General features: G+C 40.4%; 2 protein-coding genes and 1 long non-coding RNA gene across 3 annotated transcripts; 2 read left to right on the top strand and 1 right to left on the bottom strand.

Annotated features, from left to right (window-relative positions):
- The first annotated feature begins 275 nt into the window (after positions 1–275).
- Positions 276–1291, top strand: LOC110934911 (hevamine-A). Its single transcript, XM_022177622.2, has one exon. The coding sequence runs from the start codon at positions 322–324 to the stop codon at positions 1201–1203; it is 882 nt and encodes a 293-aa protein (XP_022033314.1). The 5' UTR covers positions 276–321; the 3' UTR covers positions 1204–1291.
- A 1405-nt stretch (positions 1292–2696) lies between these two features.
- On the bottom strand, positions 2697–3845 carry LOC110936911. The gene is made up of 3 exons (XR_002590400.1): positions 3754–3845; positions 3454–3637; positions 2697–2882 (listed from the first exon to the last, which is right to left on the bottom strand). It is a non-coding gene; the product is annotated as an uncharacterized LOC110936911 (long non-coding RNA).
- On the top strand, positions 3619–9019 carry LOC110936909 (hevamine-A). The gene is made up of 2 exons (XM_035988556.1): positions 3619–4465; positions 8799–9019. The coding sequence occupies exons 1-2, from the start codon at positions 3647–3649 to the stop codon at positions 8817–8819; spliced, it is 840 nt and encodes a 279-aa protein (XP_035844449.1). The 5' UTR covers positions 3619–3646; the 3' UTR covers positions 8820–9019.
- Positions 9020–19865: the final 10846 nt, after the last annotated feature.

Below are 19865 nucleotides of genomic sequence, written 5' to 3'. Positions count from 1 at the left end.
TTTACAATTATATTATGTCGGCTATTAAATACCATAAATGAGAAACCAAAACATTAATGTAGAAGACAACAAGAAACAAACAAAACAGATGGCAAAGGAAGAAGCTTCCAATAATTTCAAAAAATCCAAGGTCTGCTAAAAGAGGATTCAACAGAGTGCCCTCTAAGGTCCTTGGTTTTTTAAAAATACTCCACAATTGGAAGCATCCCAATTGGGCAATCTGCCTTTACTATAAAAACCAAACTTCTCAAGCATTTGGAACACATTATTTAATTCATTAATTACTACAGTACTTCAGGTAAGATACATACTTGAGTGAAAATGGTATCCCGATTAGCATTATTATCCTCAATGATGTTGTTACTAGCAGTGGGTACCAATGCTGGTGGCCTTGCAATCTACTGGGGTCAAAACGGGGGTGAGGGTACCTTGGCTGAGACGTGCTCGACAGGGAACTACGATTTTGTCAACCTTGCGTTTCTTGCAACCTTTGGAAACAGCCAGACACCAATGATTAATCTGGCAGGTCACTGTGATCCATACAGCAATGGCTGCACCAAGTTAACAACCGACATTAAATCATGTCAAGCGAAAGGAGTCAAGGTGATGCTCACTCTTGGAGGAGCAGCCGGGAGCTACTATCTAACCTCTGCCGAAGATGCCAAACAAGTAGCCACTTACCTCTGGAATAACTTCTTAGGTGGCCAATCATCCACCCGTCCACTTGGTGAAGCTGTTTTGGATGGAATTGATTTTGATATCGAAGGAGGAACCACCCAACACTGGGATGACCTGGCAAGGTATCTTTCTGGTTACAGCAGTCAAGGAAAGAAGGTATACTTGACAGCAGCTCCACAGTGTCCTTTCCCGGATGCGTATATTGGAACCGCTCTTAAAACAGGTCTGTTTGACTATGTTTGGGTTCAGTTCTATAACAACCCTCCTTGTCAGTACTCTGGAGGTATCACTAACCTTGAAGATGCATGGAAGCAGTGGACTAGTGATATACCAGCAGCCAAGATTTTCTTGGGGCTACCAGCTTCACCTACGGCTGCCGGAAGCGGATACATCCCTGTTGGTGACCTTACTTCTAAAGTGCTTCCAGCAATCAAAAGTTCTTCAAAATATGGAGGAGTTATGTTATGGGATAAGTATCATGATGATCAAACTGGTTACAGTTCTTCTATCAAGAGCCATGTCTAGAGTGTAAAATCTGGTTGTAAAAATGTTACTTGTGTCAATCGGTCAATCCTGTATGTGAGTATTATATACACTTATATGTTTGTCCTTCCGTCTTCTTTTCTTGCTTTGACATTTTCATGCGCAAGGACAAAAAAATTGGCAGCCGTACACATCTATGGATACGGACCACAATCTAAATTATGCAAAGCCCACACATGGTGAGCATAAAGTCTGAGTAGAATTTGAAAAACCAAATCCCGAGTTTTGAAAGATATTAAAGCAGAGAAATTCTTTTTGTTGGGTGCACATTACCTATCACATAGTAGCAAAAAGAAAGAAACATTTCATCAGTATACTTGAAGAACAACATTTGGTTAGGATTTTTATTTCACATAATATATTAAGATCATATTTCCCACCTTTAAGAAACAATCAAAATGCATGCATAGCTAATTGATTTTGAACAGAGGAGTAGCACTGATCATAAAGTAGTGACATCTTAGCAGAAATAACAAGTTCTCTATTATTTCTGAATGGGATGAACGCATGAATCGAAGTAGTGGATTGAAATTTCCGACTGGGATATACACTTCCAGAATAAAAATTCTTTATTGTATTCAAGAAAAAGATTATGGGTAAGCAAGGTTTTACGACCAGAATCAGTGAATCCCATATGGGACTGCATAGCATTCCCAATAAAATTTCACCAAACTAAGGACTAATTGCATACAAAGGTAAAAAACAGGCAAAATTCAAACTCATAGAGAACCTTACACGTTACTCAAAGGCTTCCCCTACCGTTTACATTTTGAAAGTTTCATTGTAGTTGCAGAAACAGTAACAATGACATAACTATATCTGATTAAACCAAATGGGTCATTTACATACAGCAGCGGAATTTTCATAAATCTAAGTTGTTTGAAACTTATGTAAGAATCCGACATTGGCCTATCATTGTTGAAGAAAATCATTAAGGTAGAAGAGATCATACACCATGTTAGGTTAATCTTGATTAAGTCATAGCCGGGTCATCGAAACGGGTCGAAACCGGGTTTAGCATGAATGGGTCAGAATGTTGTCGAAGAAGCGGTCTTCGTTGACCGTAAAATAAGGGGATGGACGTGGGAATATGAATGTTAGTGGTGGCTGATTTTATGGGATTTAGTTAGCATATTGTAGGTTTTTATTATTTTAAATAGGGGATAGTATTATTTTATTTAATGTACTCTCAATTTGTCAGCAGCAAGTTTAGAAAACATTTTCATTCTCTTCGTGAATTGTATTGTGTTGTTTTGAGTGTGTGTTGCTGAGTGGGGCCTGAAACCAACACACCATACCTATAAATATAATACTCTAGAATTGAGCCACATTAAGAGTGTAAACTTATGTTTGTTTACTGTTTAAAACTAAAAATGGTCTGCTTGTTTAAGTTCTTCATCTTTATATGTTCAATTCCATTTCTAATTATGCTGATTTTGTAGGCATAAACAAAATTCATAAAAGCAACACATGAATCTTGGACAGATAGCACACTATGTATCTGAGCCTTTATACGCTAAAAATTGTACAATCTTAATGCAACAGTACAGCTTATAATCGTTAATTATTCTTCAAAAATTCAAACATTCTCCATGAGATTGACAAGAATCAGGCTATGCTTCTGTGTCCTCCTTCCCAGAAATGTATATATGCCATCCATCCTAAGAAAAAGAATATGTGATGATTCTATCGTTGAGCAACCAATAAAAATTATCAAGTACACTACTCACTAGTTAGAGACCACATGATTCGATATTGTCTTCACTAAAGACATTGTAACTATTTGAGTGATGGTCAAACTCTTTTACTAAACAAAATGTCTATTCAAACATTACATTGATTCGGAAGGAGTGTGAGAGCCAGAGAACATATTTTTTAGCCGTTATAAAAATCATATTAACTCAAGCTAATTACCTATCGTTTTCTAATTTTTGTTTTACCTAGGTGTACTTGTGTGGTGGTCCAAATCTTCTCAACAATGAATTAAAGATTAAAATACTATCCTTTTCTATTCACATTGAAAAAATTGCAACATCCAAGTAGCAAGGAAACTGTTTGATTATCTGCCAAAGTCTAAATTATCCTTCTAAAGTATTATACTCAACGAAATAGTTCGAACGAATATAGCTCATTGACAATAACAAAGGGACAAATCTGTCTGACAACCAAGATTAAAATGGATCTAAGTTTCGTGTAGCCGATAACAATTAAAAGACAAGAGAGATGACAAACCTGAATGATAAGCAGAAGTGTCCACCCAATCCCGAATCTTTAACGATTCAGCAGAGTGACCTCCAAGGTGCTTGTTTCTAAGAACACTCCAAAACAAAAGCATGCCATTAGGCCCATCTCTTCACTATATAAACTAAGCATCTCAAACACTTTTCACCACACCATCACTTTCTTCATACATACTCTGTTAAAAATGGCAAACCAATTAGCATTAACCTCTTTATGGATCATGTTACTATCAGTGGGCATCAACGCTGGTGGCATTGCTATCTACTGGGGTCAAAACGGGGGTGAGGGCACCTTGGCTGAGATGTGCTCGACAGGAAACTATGATTTTGTCAACCTTGCATTTCTTGCAACGTTTGGAAACGGCCAGACACCAATGATTAATCTGGCAGGTCACTGTGATCCATACATCAACGGCTGCACCAAGTTAACAACCGACATTAAATCATGTCAAGCAAAAGGAGTCAAGGTGATGCTCACTCTTGGAGGAGCAATCGGGAGCTACTACCTAACCTCTGCTGCAGATGCCAAACAAGTAGCCACTTACCTCTGGAATAACTTCTTAGGTGGCAAATCATCCACCCGTCCACTTGGCAAAGCTGTTTTAGATGGAATCGATTTTGACATCGAAGGAGGAACCACCCAACACTGGGATGACCTGGCAAGGTATCTTTCTGGATACAGCAGTCGAGGAAAGAAGGTATACCTGACAGCAGCTCCCCAGTGTCCTTTCCCGGATGCGTATATTGGAACCGCTCTTAAAACAGGTCTGTTTGACTATGTTTGGGTTCAGTTCTATAACAACCCTCCTTGTCAGTACTCTGGAGGTATCACTAACCTTGAAGATGCTTGGAAGCAGTGGACTAGTGATATACCAGCAGCCAAGATTTTCTTGGGGCTACCAGCTTCGCCTACGGCTGCCGGAAGCGGATACATCCCTGTTGGTGACCTTACTTCTAAAGTGCTTCCAGCAATCAAAGGTTCTTCAAAATATGGTGTATTGGAGGTAATTCAATCTCTGTTGTGACCGTTGCCTAGTTGCCGTTGGAGGTTGTTATCGGATGAGAATAAACTGCACAAGTCAAGCGTCATTCCTGATAATATGGCTTGATGCATCTTTTACGTATTAGTTGTTATTTTCTCTTGTTTACGTTTACTAGCCGTTGCATGTATTTTCCTTTATAAAGGATTGTTGAATGATCAATAAAATCATCCGAGTTTGTGCAATTATCGATTAGTTTTCTGATTTGCTCTATCATTTGGTATCAGAGCAAACCAGGTTCTGATCAATACTCTCAATTATCTTTCTCTTTTTCTATTCGCTTTTCATCCAATGGCCTGGAACAACACAAACCCTAATTCCATGAATGCAACGCTTCCGATCTTCAAAGGTGAAGGTTATGAATTTTGGAAGATCCGAATGAAGACTATTCTGATGTCACAAGATCTCTGGGATTTCGTAGAAACTGGTTTCAATGCAGCAGACACCGATCGAATGAGACTCCGAGATAATAAGAGAAAGGATGCACGTACACTTTCTCTTATTCAATCTGGTGTCCATGATGAATTGTTCTCTCGAATTGCTGGTGCAACGACAGCCAAACAAGCATGGACTCTGCTGCAGAATGAGTATGAAGGAGACACAAAGGTCCAGATGGTGAAGCTGCAAGGGCTGCGTAGAGATTTTGAAACCGTTCATATGAAAGAAGGGGAACCAGTGGGAGATTTTCTGTCAAAAGTAATGAAGATTGTCAATCAGCAAAGGGCCTATGGTGAAACTGTATCCGATCAGAAAGTGGTAGAGAAAGTTTTGAGGAGTTTGCCGGTCAAGTGGGATCATATTGTGGCTGCCATTGAAGAATCAAAGGATCTAAGTGTATTAACCTTTGATCAGCTGATGGGGTCGTTGCAGTCACATGAAGCAAGAGTTAATAGAGGAACTGAGAATGTTGCTGAAGAACAGGTGTTACAGGCCAAAGAGGATGATGCTGGCCTGTTTATGAGAGGAAGAGGACGAGGACCTCCAAGAGGTAGAGGCCGTGGTCGAGGAAGAACAAATGGTCGAGGAAAAGCAGGCATTCAATGTTATAACTGCAACAAATTTGGGCATCTCAGTAGAGACTGCTGGAATGAACCACAAGCATCACCTGCTATAGGAGATTATACTGATGAAGAAGAAGGGCAACTGTTTATGGCTGTGGAAGATGATAAAGAAGTTGCATTAGTAACGGCAAAAGACGATGTCAATCCCTCTCACATCTGGTTTCTTGATAGTGGTTGCTCAAACCACATGACAGGTCAGTTATCACTATTTAAGAAACTAGATAGAACTAAAACCGTAGCTGTGAGAATGGGAAATGGTAAGAGAATTATGGTTGAGGGAAAAGGCACTATAAGACTTGAAGTAGCAGGTGGTAAGTTTAAGACATTAGATGATGTTTATTATGCCCCTGATCTTGGCTATAACTTGCTGAGTGTTGGGCAACTGATGAAAACAAAGCATAAGTTAGTATTTGATGAAGGTGCATGCACAATTACTAAGAAACAAACTGGTGAAACCGTGTGCATGATCCCAGTTGCTAGCAACAATACATTTCCACTTGATGTTTCAAATGCCAATAACGTAGCCTTTGCTACCATTGTTGATGAGTCATACATGTGGCATTTAAGATTTGGGCACCTAAATGAACGAAGCTTGCAGAGCCTGAGCATACATCAACTAGTTTATGGGCTGCCCAAAATCAGAAGCTGGAATGTGTGTGAAAGCTGTGTTAGTGGAAAAATAACAAGAGCCCCCTTCTTGTCGCAAGGAACTAGAACTTCTGAACTGCTGGATTTAATTCATGCAGATGTATGTGGGCCTATGTCAATAAAATCCTTGGGTGGAAGCCGGTATTTTCTGTTGTTCATTGATGATGTAAGCAGGATGACTTGGGTCTATTTTTTGCACAAAAAGGATGAGGTATTTGATAAGTTTAAACTCTTTAAAGCCAAAGTTGAAAATGAAACCAATCGGAAGATCAAAGCATTCAGAAGTGACCGAGGAGGAGAATTTTGTTCAAATGAGTTTATGGCATTCTGTGAGCAAGAGGGAATAAGGAGGGATTTGACACCTCCTTACACACCTGAGCATAATGGAGTTTCTGAGAGAAAGAACAGAACTATAGGAGAGATGGCTCTAAGCATGCTACATGAGAAGAATTTGAGCAATGTTTTTTGGAGTGAAGCTGTGGCTACAGCCGTTTATCTCAGAAACTTGTCACCTACGAAGGCCCTTGATCAAGCCACACCCTTTCAGGTATGGTATAACCGAATTCCTTCAGTTCATCACTTAAAGGTGTTTGGGTGTGTTGCATACAGCCAAGTTCCCAAGCAACAAAGAAGAAAGATGGAAGAAAAGGCGTGCAAATGCATCTTCATTGGTTACTCCCCAAACTCTAAAGCCTACCGGCTGTATGATCCGGTTAAAAGGAGAGTTGTAACGAGCAGAAATGTAGTATTTGATGAACATGCAAAGTGGACTGATAATCAAGAAGATAAGCATGGGTTGCCAGCGGAATTAGTTACCATTTGGGAGCATGAAAACAATGAAGACAATAATGAAGACAGCAGTAACAGTTCAGCTCCTCCTGAAGATAGTGAAGTCAACAATGATCAAAGTGAGGGCAACTCCAACAACAGCAACACAAACCAAAGGATCAAGTCATTGAACCAGGTTTATCAAGAAACAGTTCCACTTAACAGTGATCAAGTACAGCAGCTGTATGAATGTCAATTAGTGTTATCATCAATAGAGCCAAAGTCATATGAAGAAGCCGTTAAAAGTCAGCAGTGGAAGATGGCTATGGTGCAAGAGTTAAAGTCTTTGGAAGAACACAAGACCTGGTCTTTAGTTGAATTGCCTCATGATCAACAAGCCATCGGTCTCAAGTGGGTGTTTAGAGTAAAGATGGACGCAAGTGGTGAGATCAAGAAGTATAAGGCTAGAATTGTAGCAAAGGGGTATGCCCAGGAATATGGGATCAACTATGAGGAGACTTTTGCTCCTGTGGCAAGATTTGAAACAATTAGAATGATCCTTTCATTGGCGGCTCAACAAAAGTGGGCTATTTTTCAACTTGATGTCAAGTCTGCATTTTTGAATGGGCCATTACAAGAGGAAGTTTATGTGACACAACCACCAGGGTTTGAAGTTAAAGGAGAAGAGCATAAGGTTTACCGGCTGCACAAGGCTCTCTATGGCCTGAAGCAATCGCCAAGGGCCTGGTATGAATGTATTAACTCGTATCTGAGTGATAATTCATATGTAAGACTCACAAGTGAGCCTACTGTTTACACCAAGAAAACTGATGAAGGTAATATTATTATCATTTGCATTTATGTTGATGATATAATATACACCAGCTCCTCTCAACAGTTGATAGAAGAATTCAGAATGAAGATGATTCAGGAATTTGATATGACTGACTTAGGGAAGTTAGCTTACTTCCTTGGGTTAGAAATCAGTCAAACAGGGAATGGTGTTTTTGTGTCACAAAAGAGGTATGCTATAGATCTTCTCAAGAAATTTGGTATGTGGGGATGCAAGGGTGTTGTAACACCAATGAATAAAGGTGAAAAATTACAGGGAAGTGATTCAGGCAAGGTTAATGGGACTGAATTCAGAAGCTTAGTGGGAGGATTGCTATATTTGACACACACAAGGCCTGAATTGGCATTTGCAGTTGGATTTATTGCAAGATACATGCAATGTCCAACTTCAATACATTATGGAGCTGCACGAAGAATTTTAAGGTATGTGTCGGCAACACTTGAGTATGGCATATGGTATGAAGGAGGTGCAGCTGTCAAGGTAATTGGTTATTCAGATAGTGACTGGGCAAGATCGGATGAGGACAGAAAAAGTATATCGGCCTATGTGTTTTCAATTGGTAGCAGTGTGGTATCATGGAGCTCAAAGAAGCAGCAAGTTGTGGCACTTTCATCAACTGAAGCTGAGTATATCTCAGCAACTGGAGCAGCATGCCAAGCAGTCTGGATGAGGCAACTATTAAGTGAGTTGGGTTACAAACAAGAAGAGGCAACTGAGATCTATTGTGATAATGAATCAGCTATCTTCATGTCTAAGAATGCAGCGTTCCATAGCCGGAGTAAACACATTGATATCAAGTTTCATTACATTAAAAGTATGGTGGACTCAAAACAGATAAAGTTAAGGCCCTGCAAGACTGAGGATCAAATTGCTGACTTGCTGACAAAGCCTCTTGGACCGGACCAGTTCAGTTATTTTAGAGAAGCTCTCGGGGTCAGAAAGATTGAATTAAAGGAGGGTATTGGAGGTAATTCAATCTCTGTTGTGACCGTTGCCTAGTTGCCGTTGGAGGTTGTTATCGGATGAGAATAAACTGCACAAGTCAAGCGTCATTCCTGATAATATGGCTTGATGCATCTTTTACGTATTAGTTGTTATTTTCTCTTGTTTACGTTTACTAGCCGTTGCATGTATTTTCCTTTATAAAGGATTGTTGAATGATCAATAAAATCATCCGAGTTTGTGCAATTATCGATTAGTTTTCTGATTTGCTCTATCATGGTGGAGTTATGTTGTGGGATAAGTATCATGATGATCAAACTGGATACAGTTCTTCCATCAAGTCCCATGTCTAGACTGTAAGATATATGGTTGTGAAACTTTATTTATGTCAATCCTGTATGTGAGGATAATAAAAACCTGTAGGTCCCTTTTTCGCGGAGGATTACGAACCTAAACCTTGTTATACAAACCTACTAGCGAGTGCGGAATCCAAGCTAGCAAGCAAACCGAGTTAGTAGCAAGTAGAGAAACAAACACACAAAGATTCACCGATTAACACTAGTCGTATTAATGCAAATGAAGGTTCGGTTACAAGCTCAATGTTTACAGAAGTGTTCTATAAACTCTCTAAGTGTGTGTGTGAGTTCTGGGCAGAATGCTCTCTAAGCTTCTATCTCTCGGGTGTGTGGGAATGGCAGAACTCGCTAACACTCAACACATGCATGGGTATATATACCCAGCTCAGCAGGTCTGCTCGAAGGATTCGACAGATGGTCCGAAGGATCATCTGTCGACCACATGTTACACGAAAGATCAGCATGGACCTCGAAGGATCATCCTTCGAGGTCTAATGGTCGAACCATGGTCGAACCATATCTTTCGATCACCTCGAAGGATCAGGTGTATCCTTCGAGGCTATCCTTCGATCAGAACATCTTTCAACTGTTGTCCAAGTCAAACCGGAGGATGGTTGACTTGGTCAACTTACAATACAAATCAGGACATCGTTTATATCAGACCGAATACAGACAAAGTACAGACACAGGTGCACCAACAAACTCCCCCTTGGCTGTAGCTTTGTCTTTGATCTCTAAGCTTTGTCTTGTTCTTCTAAAGGTGTAGACTCGTCTTGAACTTCGACGGTCTTTGGTCTTCAGGTCTTCAAGACTCTGATGTCCTATCATGTCTTCAATGTCGGAGGGTCTTCAAAGTCTTCACGTCTTGAAAGTAGAAAGTGTATCAACAAACTACCCGTATCATGTAGGAAGTGTGTTGACAAACTCCCCCTTAACATAAGCTCCCCCTTGAGTTATGCTCGTGAAAAGACTTTAACTTTATGAAGTAAGATCCTTGAGGTGATGATGATGGCCAGCGGCAACTCGATCATCTTCATTCATTGAGTGCCTTCGTGTCTTCATTCCAAAGCTCGTCAACGACCATGTTCTCCTAGCCTTTAGAATCTGCACATGCAAGAAATCTAAACGCGTAATGAGAACAATTGCTTGGAATATAGTATAAACAAATGACACACGAATGACCATGTCATAATCAAACACCGTCCGACAGTTTGAAAGTTTAATAAAATTTGTCAATTTTAGTTTTTAACTTTCAAAACATGCAAATTTCGACCTTTTATGAAGATTTAGTCAGTTCGGTTTTCAGTCAGGTTTCAGGTAACGAAGACTTGAGCTCCAACATCGTACGATCGAAAATAAAGCAGAAATAAAATCTTTTTGGCTTTTATAAAGTTTATATTAAAACAAGCCTAAAATCTTTTTGGTATTTTTGAAATTAAAAGACAACAATTTAAAATCCTTTGAGTGTTATCAAACGACATCACCGCTAATGTCGTGCTGATATGCACCAAACGATGAAACTGTTTAAAAGAACTAATAAAGGTTAAGCAGTAAATAAATATATACAAACATTCTTTTTGCGAGTTTCGAGGGTAAGAGAATCATATCAGTGTACGGTCATGCCAAAACACTCTTGTTGTTCAGTTAGTTAACATTAAGATAAGCATCCTATAACAATTATCGGTATTGTTGTCCACTTAAGCTCAACTTATCAGATGTAATCATGTTTAGAGGATACGTTAATGTATGATTTATACTTACCGACCGGTGTTCATCCACATCACGACACATTCCCGTATCAAGGTATGCACGAGAGTTCATCTTACCAGTGAGTATACCGATTATCATCTGTTTGACCGTATAAATTGTGAGATACTCACTTATTTTGATTTGAAAACAAGTCCTATGTGATATAATCACTTATTGATGAGGAACTTGATTTTCGTATGCATGAGGGCACAGGTGCAAGTCCGTGAACAGGTCAGTACTTCCGTACAGCAGAGAGACGAACTTGACACCCGGATAAATGTGATATTTTATCACTTATTTGATATGGACATGTGATTGTTTATCACTTATTGAGGTCGAATGCAGTATGCAGTATGTAATATGTACACGTATGTATAGTATCATGGAAGATCTAGACTTGCGTCCCCGTTATTTTTCGGTAAAAGATACAACCATGATACCCAGATGATAAGCAGCATAAAGACCGAATATCTCAGAACCTCGGCAATCTATCAAACGAAATTTCGGTACTAAGACCATATGCCAATGAATGGTTCCCACCTGATCTTCAGTCGATTAAGATTTATATCACCCTGCACACTTTAAAATGATTGTGAGCCTACCGATACATCTTATATAGAGCTGCTTATCGTTTTGCATTTAAGGTTTAAAGAGGTTAGGATAGACCACTGATGTACTATCATTTTCTCTTTTGCTCGCCAGGAAACTCATTTTTGATTTTCTATTGTTTTTGTGTTTTTGAAATTTTTCGATGTTTTTGGATTTTCAGATATTTGGATTTACTCCCCCTAAAATCAACAAACTAAGATAAATTTAAAAACACAAAGGTATTTACAAAAATGATTTTCCGATGTTGGTTTTACTCTTGCTTGACCTTAATGCCGTTTACCAATAATAAAAAGTCAAATCTTGATTTGTCAAATGCTTTGGTAAATAAGTCGGCACGTTGGTCATCGGTGTGGACCTTAACAACATCGATTAGCCTTTTCTCAAAGCAATCACGTATGAAGTGATATTTGATTTCGATGTGTTTGGTCTTTGAATGCTGCACAGGATTTCTAGTGATATCTAAAGCAGCAGAATTATCAACGTAAATAGGAGTAGTTAGGAATTCAAAACCGTAGTCCCGCATTTGTTGTTGGATCCAAAGAACTTGGGAGCAACAACTTGAGGCAGCAATGTATTCAGCTTCGCATGTTGATGTAGCTACACACGTCTGCTTCTTGCACTGCCATGTAACTAGGCGATTTCCTAAAAACTGACATCCAGCCGTTGTGGATTTGCCGTCGATTTTGCATCCGCCAAAATCAGAATCACTGAAAGCTACCAATTCAAAGTTATTATCCCTAGGGTACCACAGACCGGTGTCAGGGTACGCCTTCAAATAACGAAAAATCCTTTTAACAGCAGCAAGATGTGAGGCCTTCGGGTTAACTTGATATCTGGCAAGCAGGCACGTCGGGTACATTATGTCTGGCCTTGATGCTGTGAGGTACATGAGAGATCCGATCATAGCGCGATAGTTTGAGGGACTAACAGCTTCTCCCTTCAGATCTGGAGTAATTCCGTGATTAGTTGGCAATGGGGTACCAATGGGCGTTGCATCAGACATCTGGAACCGGCTCAAGATGTCACCAACATATTTAGTCTGATGGATGAATATCCCAGACTCCGTTTGTTGTACTTGTAGGCCCAAGAAGAAGGTCATTTCCCCCATAGCACTCATCTCGAATTTATCCTGCATAATGCGCTCGAATTCCCTACACAAGACATCATTAGTAGAACCAAAAATAATGTCATCAACGTATACCTGTACCAGAAGAAGATCTCCATCTTGTTCTTTGATGAAAAGAGTACAGTCGATAAGACCTCTGCGAAAACCGTTCTCCAGCAGATAGTGTGATAAGGTTGCATACCAAGCTCGAGGTGCTTGATGAAGACCATAAAGAGCTTTGTTTAGCAACCAAACCCGATCGGGATGGATAGGATCTTCAAAACCTGGAGGCTGTTCGACGTATACCTCTTCTTCAACCACACCGTGTAAAAATGCACTTTTCACGTCCATCTGATAAACCTTGAATCCTTTGAAGGACGCATAGGCAAGAAAGATTCGAATTGCTTCGAGACGTGCCACTGGTGCATAGACTTCGTTGTAGTCGATCCCTTCAATCTGACGAAAACCTTGAACGACTAAACGAGCTTTGTTTCGGATAACAACTCCGCGGTCATCCTTTTTGCATTTGAAAACCCAACGGGTACCAATCTTCTTGTATCCAGCAGGTTTCTCTACTAGTTTCCAGACACCCAGCTTCTGGAATTGTTGCAGTTCTTCCTGCATTGCTTCAACCCAAGCATTATCTTTCAAGGCTTCTTTCCACGTTCTTGGTTCTTCTTGTGAGACATAACACGCGAAGGACCAGTCGTTTTGTTGCCCGGATTCTCGAATAGCTGCATACAAGCCTGCATTGTTGTTGTTTCGCAACATGTTTCTTGTTTGTACGCCACTTTGCACATTTCCAATGATGTTTTGTTGAGGATGGGTATTATGAATCCTTGTTTCTGGATTGTCTGGAACTGGAACATTTATACCCAGGTTGTTAAGATTAAGATCAACAACCAATTCAAGACCCGGAATTGACGAAGAGGATGATGCAGTAGCCTCAGCTGTTCTATGAGCATCTACTGGAGGAGTACCCTCTGAAGTACCATGAACTGCTGTTGTAGGAGCTTCTTGATCTGCATCTAGAAATTCATCATCCTCTGAAGATTCGTTCAATTCGTTAGCATCATGAAAATCCTCATTGTTGAGAGTATTGTTGTTCACCGAAGAGGATGGTTCTTGATTCACAAGAATTGGACGAACCACCGGTGAAACTGTTGCATTGTCACTCTCGAAAAACATCCTAGCCGCAGCATTTTCTTCAACGGCTTCAACATTGATCGAATTGAAGAAGTCATCGTACTCAAACATCCAAGGTTGACCCGGATTTTTGACTGGCAAGGTGTGCCTTTGTACTCTGACCTCAGACCATTCCTCGATCCTTTTAGTCTCTAGATTCCAGACTCGTAAGTTGGGAGTGGCATACCCAAGAAAGTATCCATCAATTGCTCTTGCCCCAAACTTTCCATTAGGATCGATGATAGTGCATGGAGCTCCAAACGGTTCTAGATAAGACAAATCTGGTTTCCGTTTTTGAAGAAGCTCAAAGCAGGTCTTGTTGTGCCTTTTGACTGTAAGGACTCTGTTCAATGTGTAACATGCAGAGGCCACAGCTTCAGTCCAGAATGGAATGGGCAACTGTGACTCTACCAACATTGTCCTAGCAGTCTCGATCAATGTGCGGTTCTTACGTTCAGCGACACCATTTTGTTGAGGAGTATAGGCTGCACTAAATTCATGAAGAATACCCTTTGAAGTGCAGAACTCCGCCATGGAATGATTCTTAAATTCAGTACCATTGTCACTACGTATCCGCCTAACCTTCAACTTATACAAATTCTCAATCTGAATGATCAAGTTTTTGATAATGCCAAAGGTTTCACTCTTGTGTGCCATGAACGCAACCCAAGAAAATCTTGAATAATCATCAGTAACCACGAGGCAGTATTGATCACCCCGAATACTCTTGTGCTTGACAGGACCGAACAAATCCATGTGCAAACGTTCAAGAGGAACTGCCACTGTGTTGATCTTCTTTATAGGGTGCTTCTTCTTTGTTTGCTTTCCTTTCTGGCACGAAACGCAGACGTCTTGAAGATGGAAATTTTTGAGAGGTACACCATTCACCAATTCATTTGAAACCAAATGATTCATTTTGCGTAAGTGAATGTGACCCATTCGTCTGTGCCAAGAGATAGTGTCTTTTTCAGTGGCTTTTGAAACGAAACAAGTTGCTTGTGCAGACGTAGTAATAGCCTGGCTCATGTCAAGGACGTACAAATCATTTATCCTTGGAGCCGACAAGAGAATCCATTCTTTTGGAATTTTGAAGCCGGGTTTCAGCACATAACATCCATTAGCATCAAAGTGTACTGAGAACTGCTTGTCACAGATTTGAGAAACACTAAGAAGATTGTGATCAAGTTGTTGCACAAAATTGATCTTGTCAAAGCTGACAATCCCGTTGGATATCATTCCTTCTCCCGTAATGTATCCACCTTTATCTCCAGCAAAAGCAACATAACCTCCTCTAATAGATTTAACGTCGTAGAGAAGCTTCATGTCGCCCGTCATGTGCCTGGATGCCCCACTATCAACAATCCAGTGACTACTGATAGTTCCTCCTGAAGCACCCTGCACATGAACTCAAATGAATTAGTTGGAGATGGGGACCCAAGCCATTGTGGTCTTGGGTCTTCCATTTTCATCAATGACAATAACTTCTTGTCTTTGATGGTTGGTGAATTGTGATGGTCCCCCTGATTCAACAACCGTTTTTGGTTTCCAAGTCTGTTTGGTTTCACCAGTGTTTTTCTTTAAAATTTTAACTTCTTGATGATTTGAAGTTTTAGAATTTTCTGGTTTTACAACAACAGATTGTTTATGAACCACATCGGTTTTAATCGCTTTTTCAATCTTTTTGACCTGTTGGCGTTTCTGTTTCTTTTCCCTTTCTTTTACAAGGCGGGGATCTTGTTTTGTGGAAACAGTTGGCTTACGGTCAGTTTTGCCACGGGGATCATCAACCTTTCCTTTCTGCTTATGAAGATATGGGCAGTTTCTAATAATGTGCCCAATGGTTCCACACTCAAAACATGATCTTCGTTCTACAAACCCCGAAGAATCATGTGATCGTCTAGCCGATGATGTTGAACTTTGTGAACCCGAGGTACTAGGTTTTGAACTGCTTGGTTCATTTCTTTTCTCGACAATAGCTTTCTTGACAAAATCTAAGTTAGATTGATTTTCAAACTTTTCAATTTTGTCTGTTCCCGTCGATTTCACAAAGTTAACAGTTTTCTTCTTCTTTTGATTCGGCTTCTTTTGCACTGGAGCCGGAGCTTTACCTTTGGGTTTGGTGTGATTTTGCTGTGTTGGCACTGTCGGCAATTTCTTGTTGCCAAAATGCTTTCGAACTTCAGCCTTTGGGATTGGAGGACACTGTGTGACTGTAACTTTAGGTCCTGCCTTTCCCAAGAACTTACTCGTCGAATTCTCAAAGACTTTACAGATTAAGGATTGATTAACATTCTTAATGGGAAAATCTTTGTCTGAGTAAATTTTATCATCACCAACAAGAGTGTACAGCAAATTCACACTCTCCAACTCTTCTGCAGATGAGGACTCAGTTGCAACAGTCTTAGCGGGTTGAACAGGGGGATCACATAGAATGTGATTCTCAAGAGGTATGTCCTCATTTTTGGCTACCGCATCAGACTTTGCTGGGACAGTATCATCAGATTCATCATCAGACGAATCAGCATCCTCAATTACAACTGGAGGATCTTGATTCTGTTCAGCACTCACAAATGTATCTGCTGACACATCTGAATCTGAGGATACTTCCTTTTGGTATCCGAGTCCTGCAGCAAACTCCTTAACATCTAGAGGCACAGAAGGTTCAAAGAAAACTCTGTCCTCTTCATCAGGCATGGCGTCATAATTATGTCTCACTGGTGGTGGACACTTCTTGTAGCCAATGCATGTGACATCTCTCTTTTCCTTCTGAACGTCAATGATGTGATCTAACACATAGCTAGAACTCAAATAACTGTCTAGCTTGAGTTGGATCGCATCACTTTCGGTTTTCACACAAGCCATCTCTTTTTGCATACTCTCAAGGCGAGATATATACAAATTAATATCAGTTTGTTTTCTTGAAACCATTTTAGTCAGTTCAGTTTTATCCTTCTTTAATGTTTCAATTACTGACTTAAATTCTTTTTCATGGTTTTCATAAAACATGTTGGCTTCTGTGCATTTAGAGAGATCCACAGTCAACTTCTGATTGTGGAGAAAGGTCACATCATATTTTTCTTGCAAAGCGTCATGCTTACTTTGCAAGTCACTCAAATTCTCATTCACAGTAGTATGTTTGTCTTGCAAGTCAAACAAACTAGCTTGTAAAGCATCATGTTTGCCTTGCAACTCAGACATACTTTTCTCAAGATCAGCACATCTAGCATGCAACCTAGCACATTCATCACAATTAACAGCAGTGGGTTCATCGACACATACCTGACTTGATGAACCGTCGACATTAGCCATAAAGGCTGAATGGAGAGAAGACGAAGAGTAAGCAGCTTGATCCACCAGAATAGATCTTCTTTGAGTTTCTGCTACAGCTTCCCCCAAGAGTTCATCAATGTCAATATCATCCGAAACATTAGATGTCTCACCCACATGATCATCACCAGAGTTGGATGATTCTTCATCAACACTCCTGCTGTATCCAGAGGAGTCTTCATCTTCAGACGATTCATCACCACTGGCAGAAGATTCTCCACCATTGGTGTGAACCAGCTCCTTCACAATCTGAGCAAAACATGCTGTTCCATCAGGAGCATCACCACCCAACTGGATTGACCAGTCACAACCTTCATCCACCTGAACTGCAAGTGCTCGGTTGGTTTGGTTGTTGACAGGCACCAATGTACGATCATTGTTTCTGTTCTGCTGGTTGCTTTGGTTCCTGAAGGGGTTTTGATTCCCATGCTGGGCTGGCTTTGTACATTCCCGTTTAAAGTGGCCCCGTTCACCACAGTTGAAGCACTTAACAGCTTGCTTATCGAACCCATACTTGGTGTCTCGCTTACTTTCCAAGCTGGTTCTTCCAGTACTTTCCATCCAATCCTTTGCTCTTCTCACAGCACTCGCAAAGGCCCACTTGATGTCCATCAAGTCCATCTCTTCCTTATCAATCTGCCTGTAATCTTCTTGTGTCAGATTAATGTTTCCAATCTGACCTTCTATCAACCCACAGTACGCGCTCACTACAGTGTTAAGCAACTCCATATGTTCCTTAGCTACTTCTACACTGATTTTAGAAAAACTTGAAGTGTCAAGCTGTACTGGATTTGACTTTGATTGTTGACCTGCAGCAGATGATGTTCCTCCATAACATGCATATTGAGGTTGTTGAGCAGGAGGAGGATGAGGTGGTTGTATTGGATTTCCATACAGATCTGTGGTTGGAGGCGGCTTTACAGGAACTTGCACTGGATTGCCATACATATCCGTGCTTGTGACAAACGCCGTTTGAAGTGGAGCATGTGAACCGGCTTTTGCAGATGAAGTAGTGGAGGTGCCATAATACATCTCTGGATTCTGTGGCACTGCAACTCTCTTTGCCTTCAACGTTTCTTCCTGATCCTTGTTCTCCAGAAGCTGCACGAAATCGTTGATATTGGTAGTTCTCAACGTTCCGTTGTACTTCAAGATTTCCAGGAAGTTATTCCATTGAGGCGGCAATGCATCGGCAAACTTCTTTACCACCTCTGTTGGAGTCGTTGTGACTTCAAAGTTGGTCAGCTCAGTAAGTAGGTGATAGAAACGGCTTGTCATATCTCCTAAGGACTCCTTATCCATACATGTGAAGCCATCAAATTCTTTCTTCAGTAGATCTCGTCGTAGTTGACGTGTGGCTTCATTACCTACTCCTCTTGTCTTCAAGGCATCCCACAGCTTCTTCGTAGTCTTGAAACTGACGAACTGATGATAAATATCCTTGCTCAGTGCTTGAGTAAGAATAGCGTATGCTTTCTTTTCTAAGTCATACGTCTTCTTTTGATCATCAGGAAGATCGGCAAATGTAGCTGTCGAAGAAGCAGCAACCTCGATAGTTTGATCGAATTCCGTAATGAACCGTAACCACAACTCTGTATTTTGACCAAGAATGTATGTATGGAAACGATCAACCCATCCTGGATATTCATGAAGATGCATCAACTTTGGAGGCCTGTTCAAACTTCCGGTTTCACTTTCGCTTAGAAGAAGACTTTGAATACTCGGAGTTTGATTTGAAACAAACGCCCATTGACCAGCTGGAGTGGCATTTGTTTGTGAGGATGTAGATACCGGAGATTCGGCCCATGATGGAGATTGACTAGTATTCATGTATTTTCCACTGTCTGGAGCCGGACTTCCCCACCAACTCGGATTCATGATAGATAAGCAAAATAAATGCTAAGTAAGAAAGATCCGAAAGATAACACAACCGAAAGATCCTGGTCGAAAGATCTGAAATCACAGAAACTTGTTAACAATAAACAAACCTCAATCGAAAGATATAACCTTGTTCGAAGGATCAACAGTACTCGAAAGATTACTGTTGACTCTCGAACAATGATTTCGAAAGATTCAAGAACTCGAAAGATTCCCTTTGAAAGATCCTTATCTTTCGAGCCAAATCCTTATCTTTCAAACAACAGATCTCGAAAGATTCACCAATACGAAGGATCCTAATCTTTCGGACACTAGTCTTTCGAAAAGATTCCTCTGTCGAAGGATATGTTTCAGACTTCGAAGGATGGGTCGAAGGATATAAATCTTTCGAGCCCTCCTTGATCGAAAGATATCGAAGGATGATCTTTCGATGTCGAAAGATATCTTTCGAGAGCTCTGACACAATCTGATCTGATGTGAAAGGTTGGTGAAAAGGTGACAGGGGTTGGTGAAGTTGCTTTCGGCAGAAGGGATGTTTCTGCACAACTTTCCACCAAACTTTTTGACTTTCAAAAATTATACCCAAAAAGGCAAAACCTTATCCTCAAGTTCAGTCACCGGAAACACACCGGAATACCACCGGAAAACACAAAGTTTTCTAAAAACCAATTTTTATGTTACCCAACCCAAACTTGAACACTCCCGAAGGTTTAGAAACCGTTTTTCAGTTTAAACAAGCAAGAAAAACCACCAAAAACGGGTGCTAAACCAAGTGTTCAAACACACCAAACACTTGAACAAACCCGGTTTTAAACAAGGTAAAGAGCGAGGCTCTGATACCACTTGTAGGTCCCTTTTTCGCGGAGGATTACGAACCTAAACC

The sequence above is a fragment of the Helianthus annuus genome, chromosome 4 (assembly GCF_002127325.2).
Source record: "Helianthus annuus cultivar XRQ/B chromosome 4, HanXRQr2.0-SUNRISE, whole genome shotgun sequence".
Lineage (NCBI taxonomy): Eukaryota > Viridiplantae > Streptophyta > Magnoliopsida > Asterales > Asteraceae > Helianthus > Helianthus annuus.
Note: the sequence above shows the minus strand (reverse complement) of the source record. Positions and strands in the feature narration are given on the sequence as shown.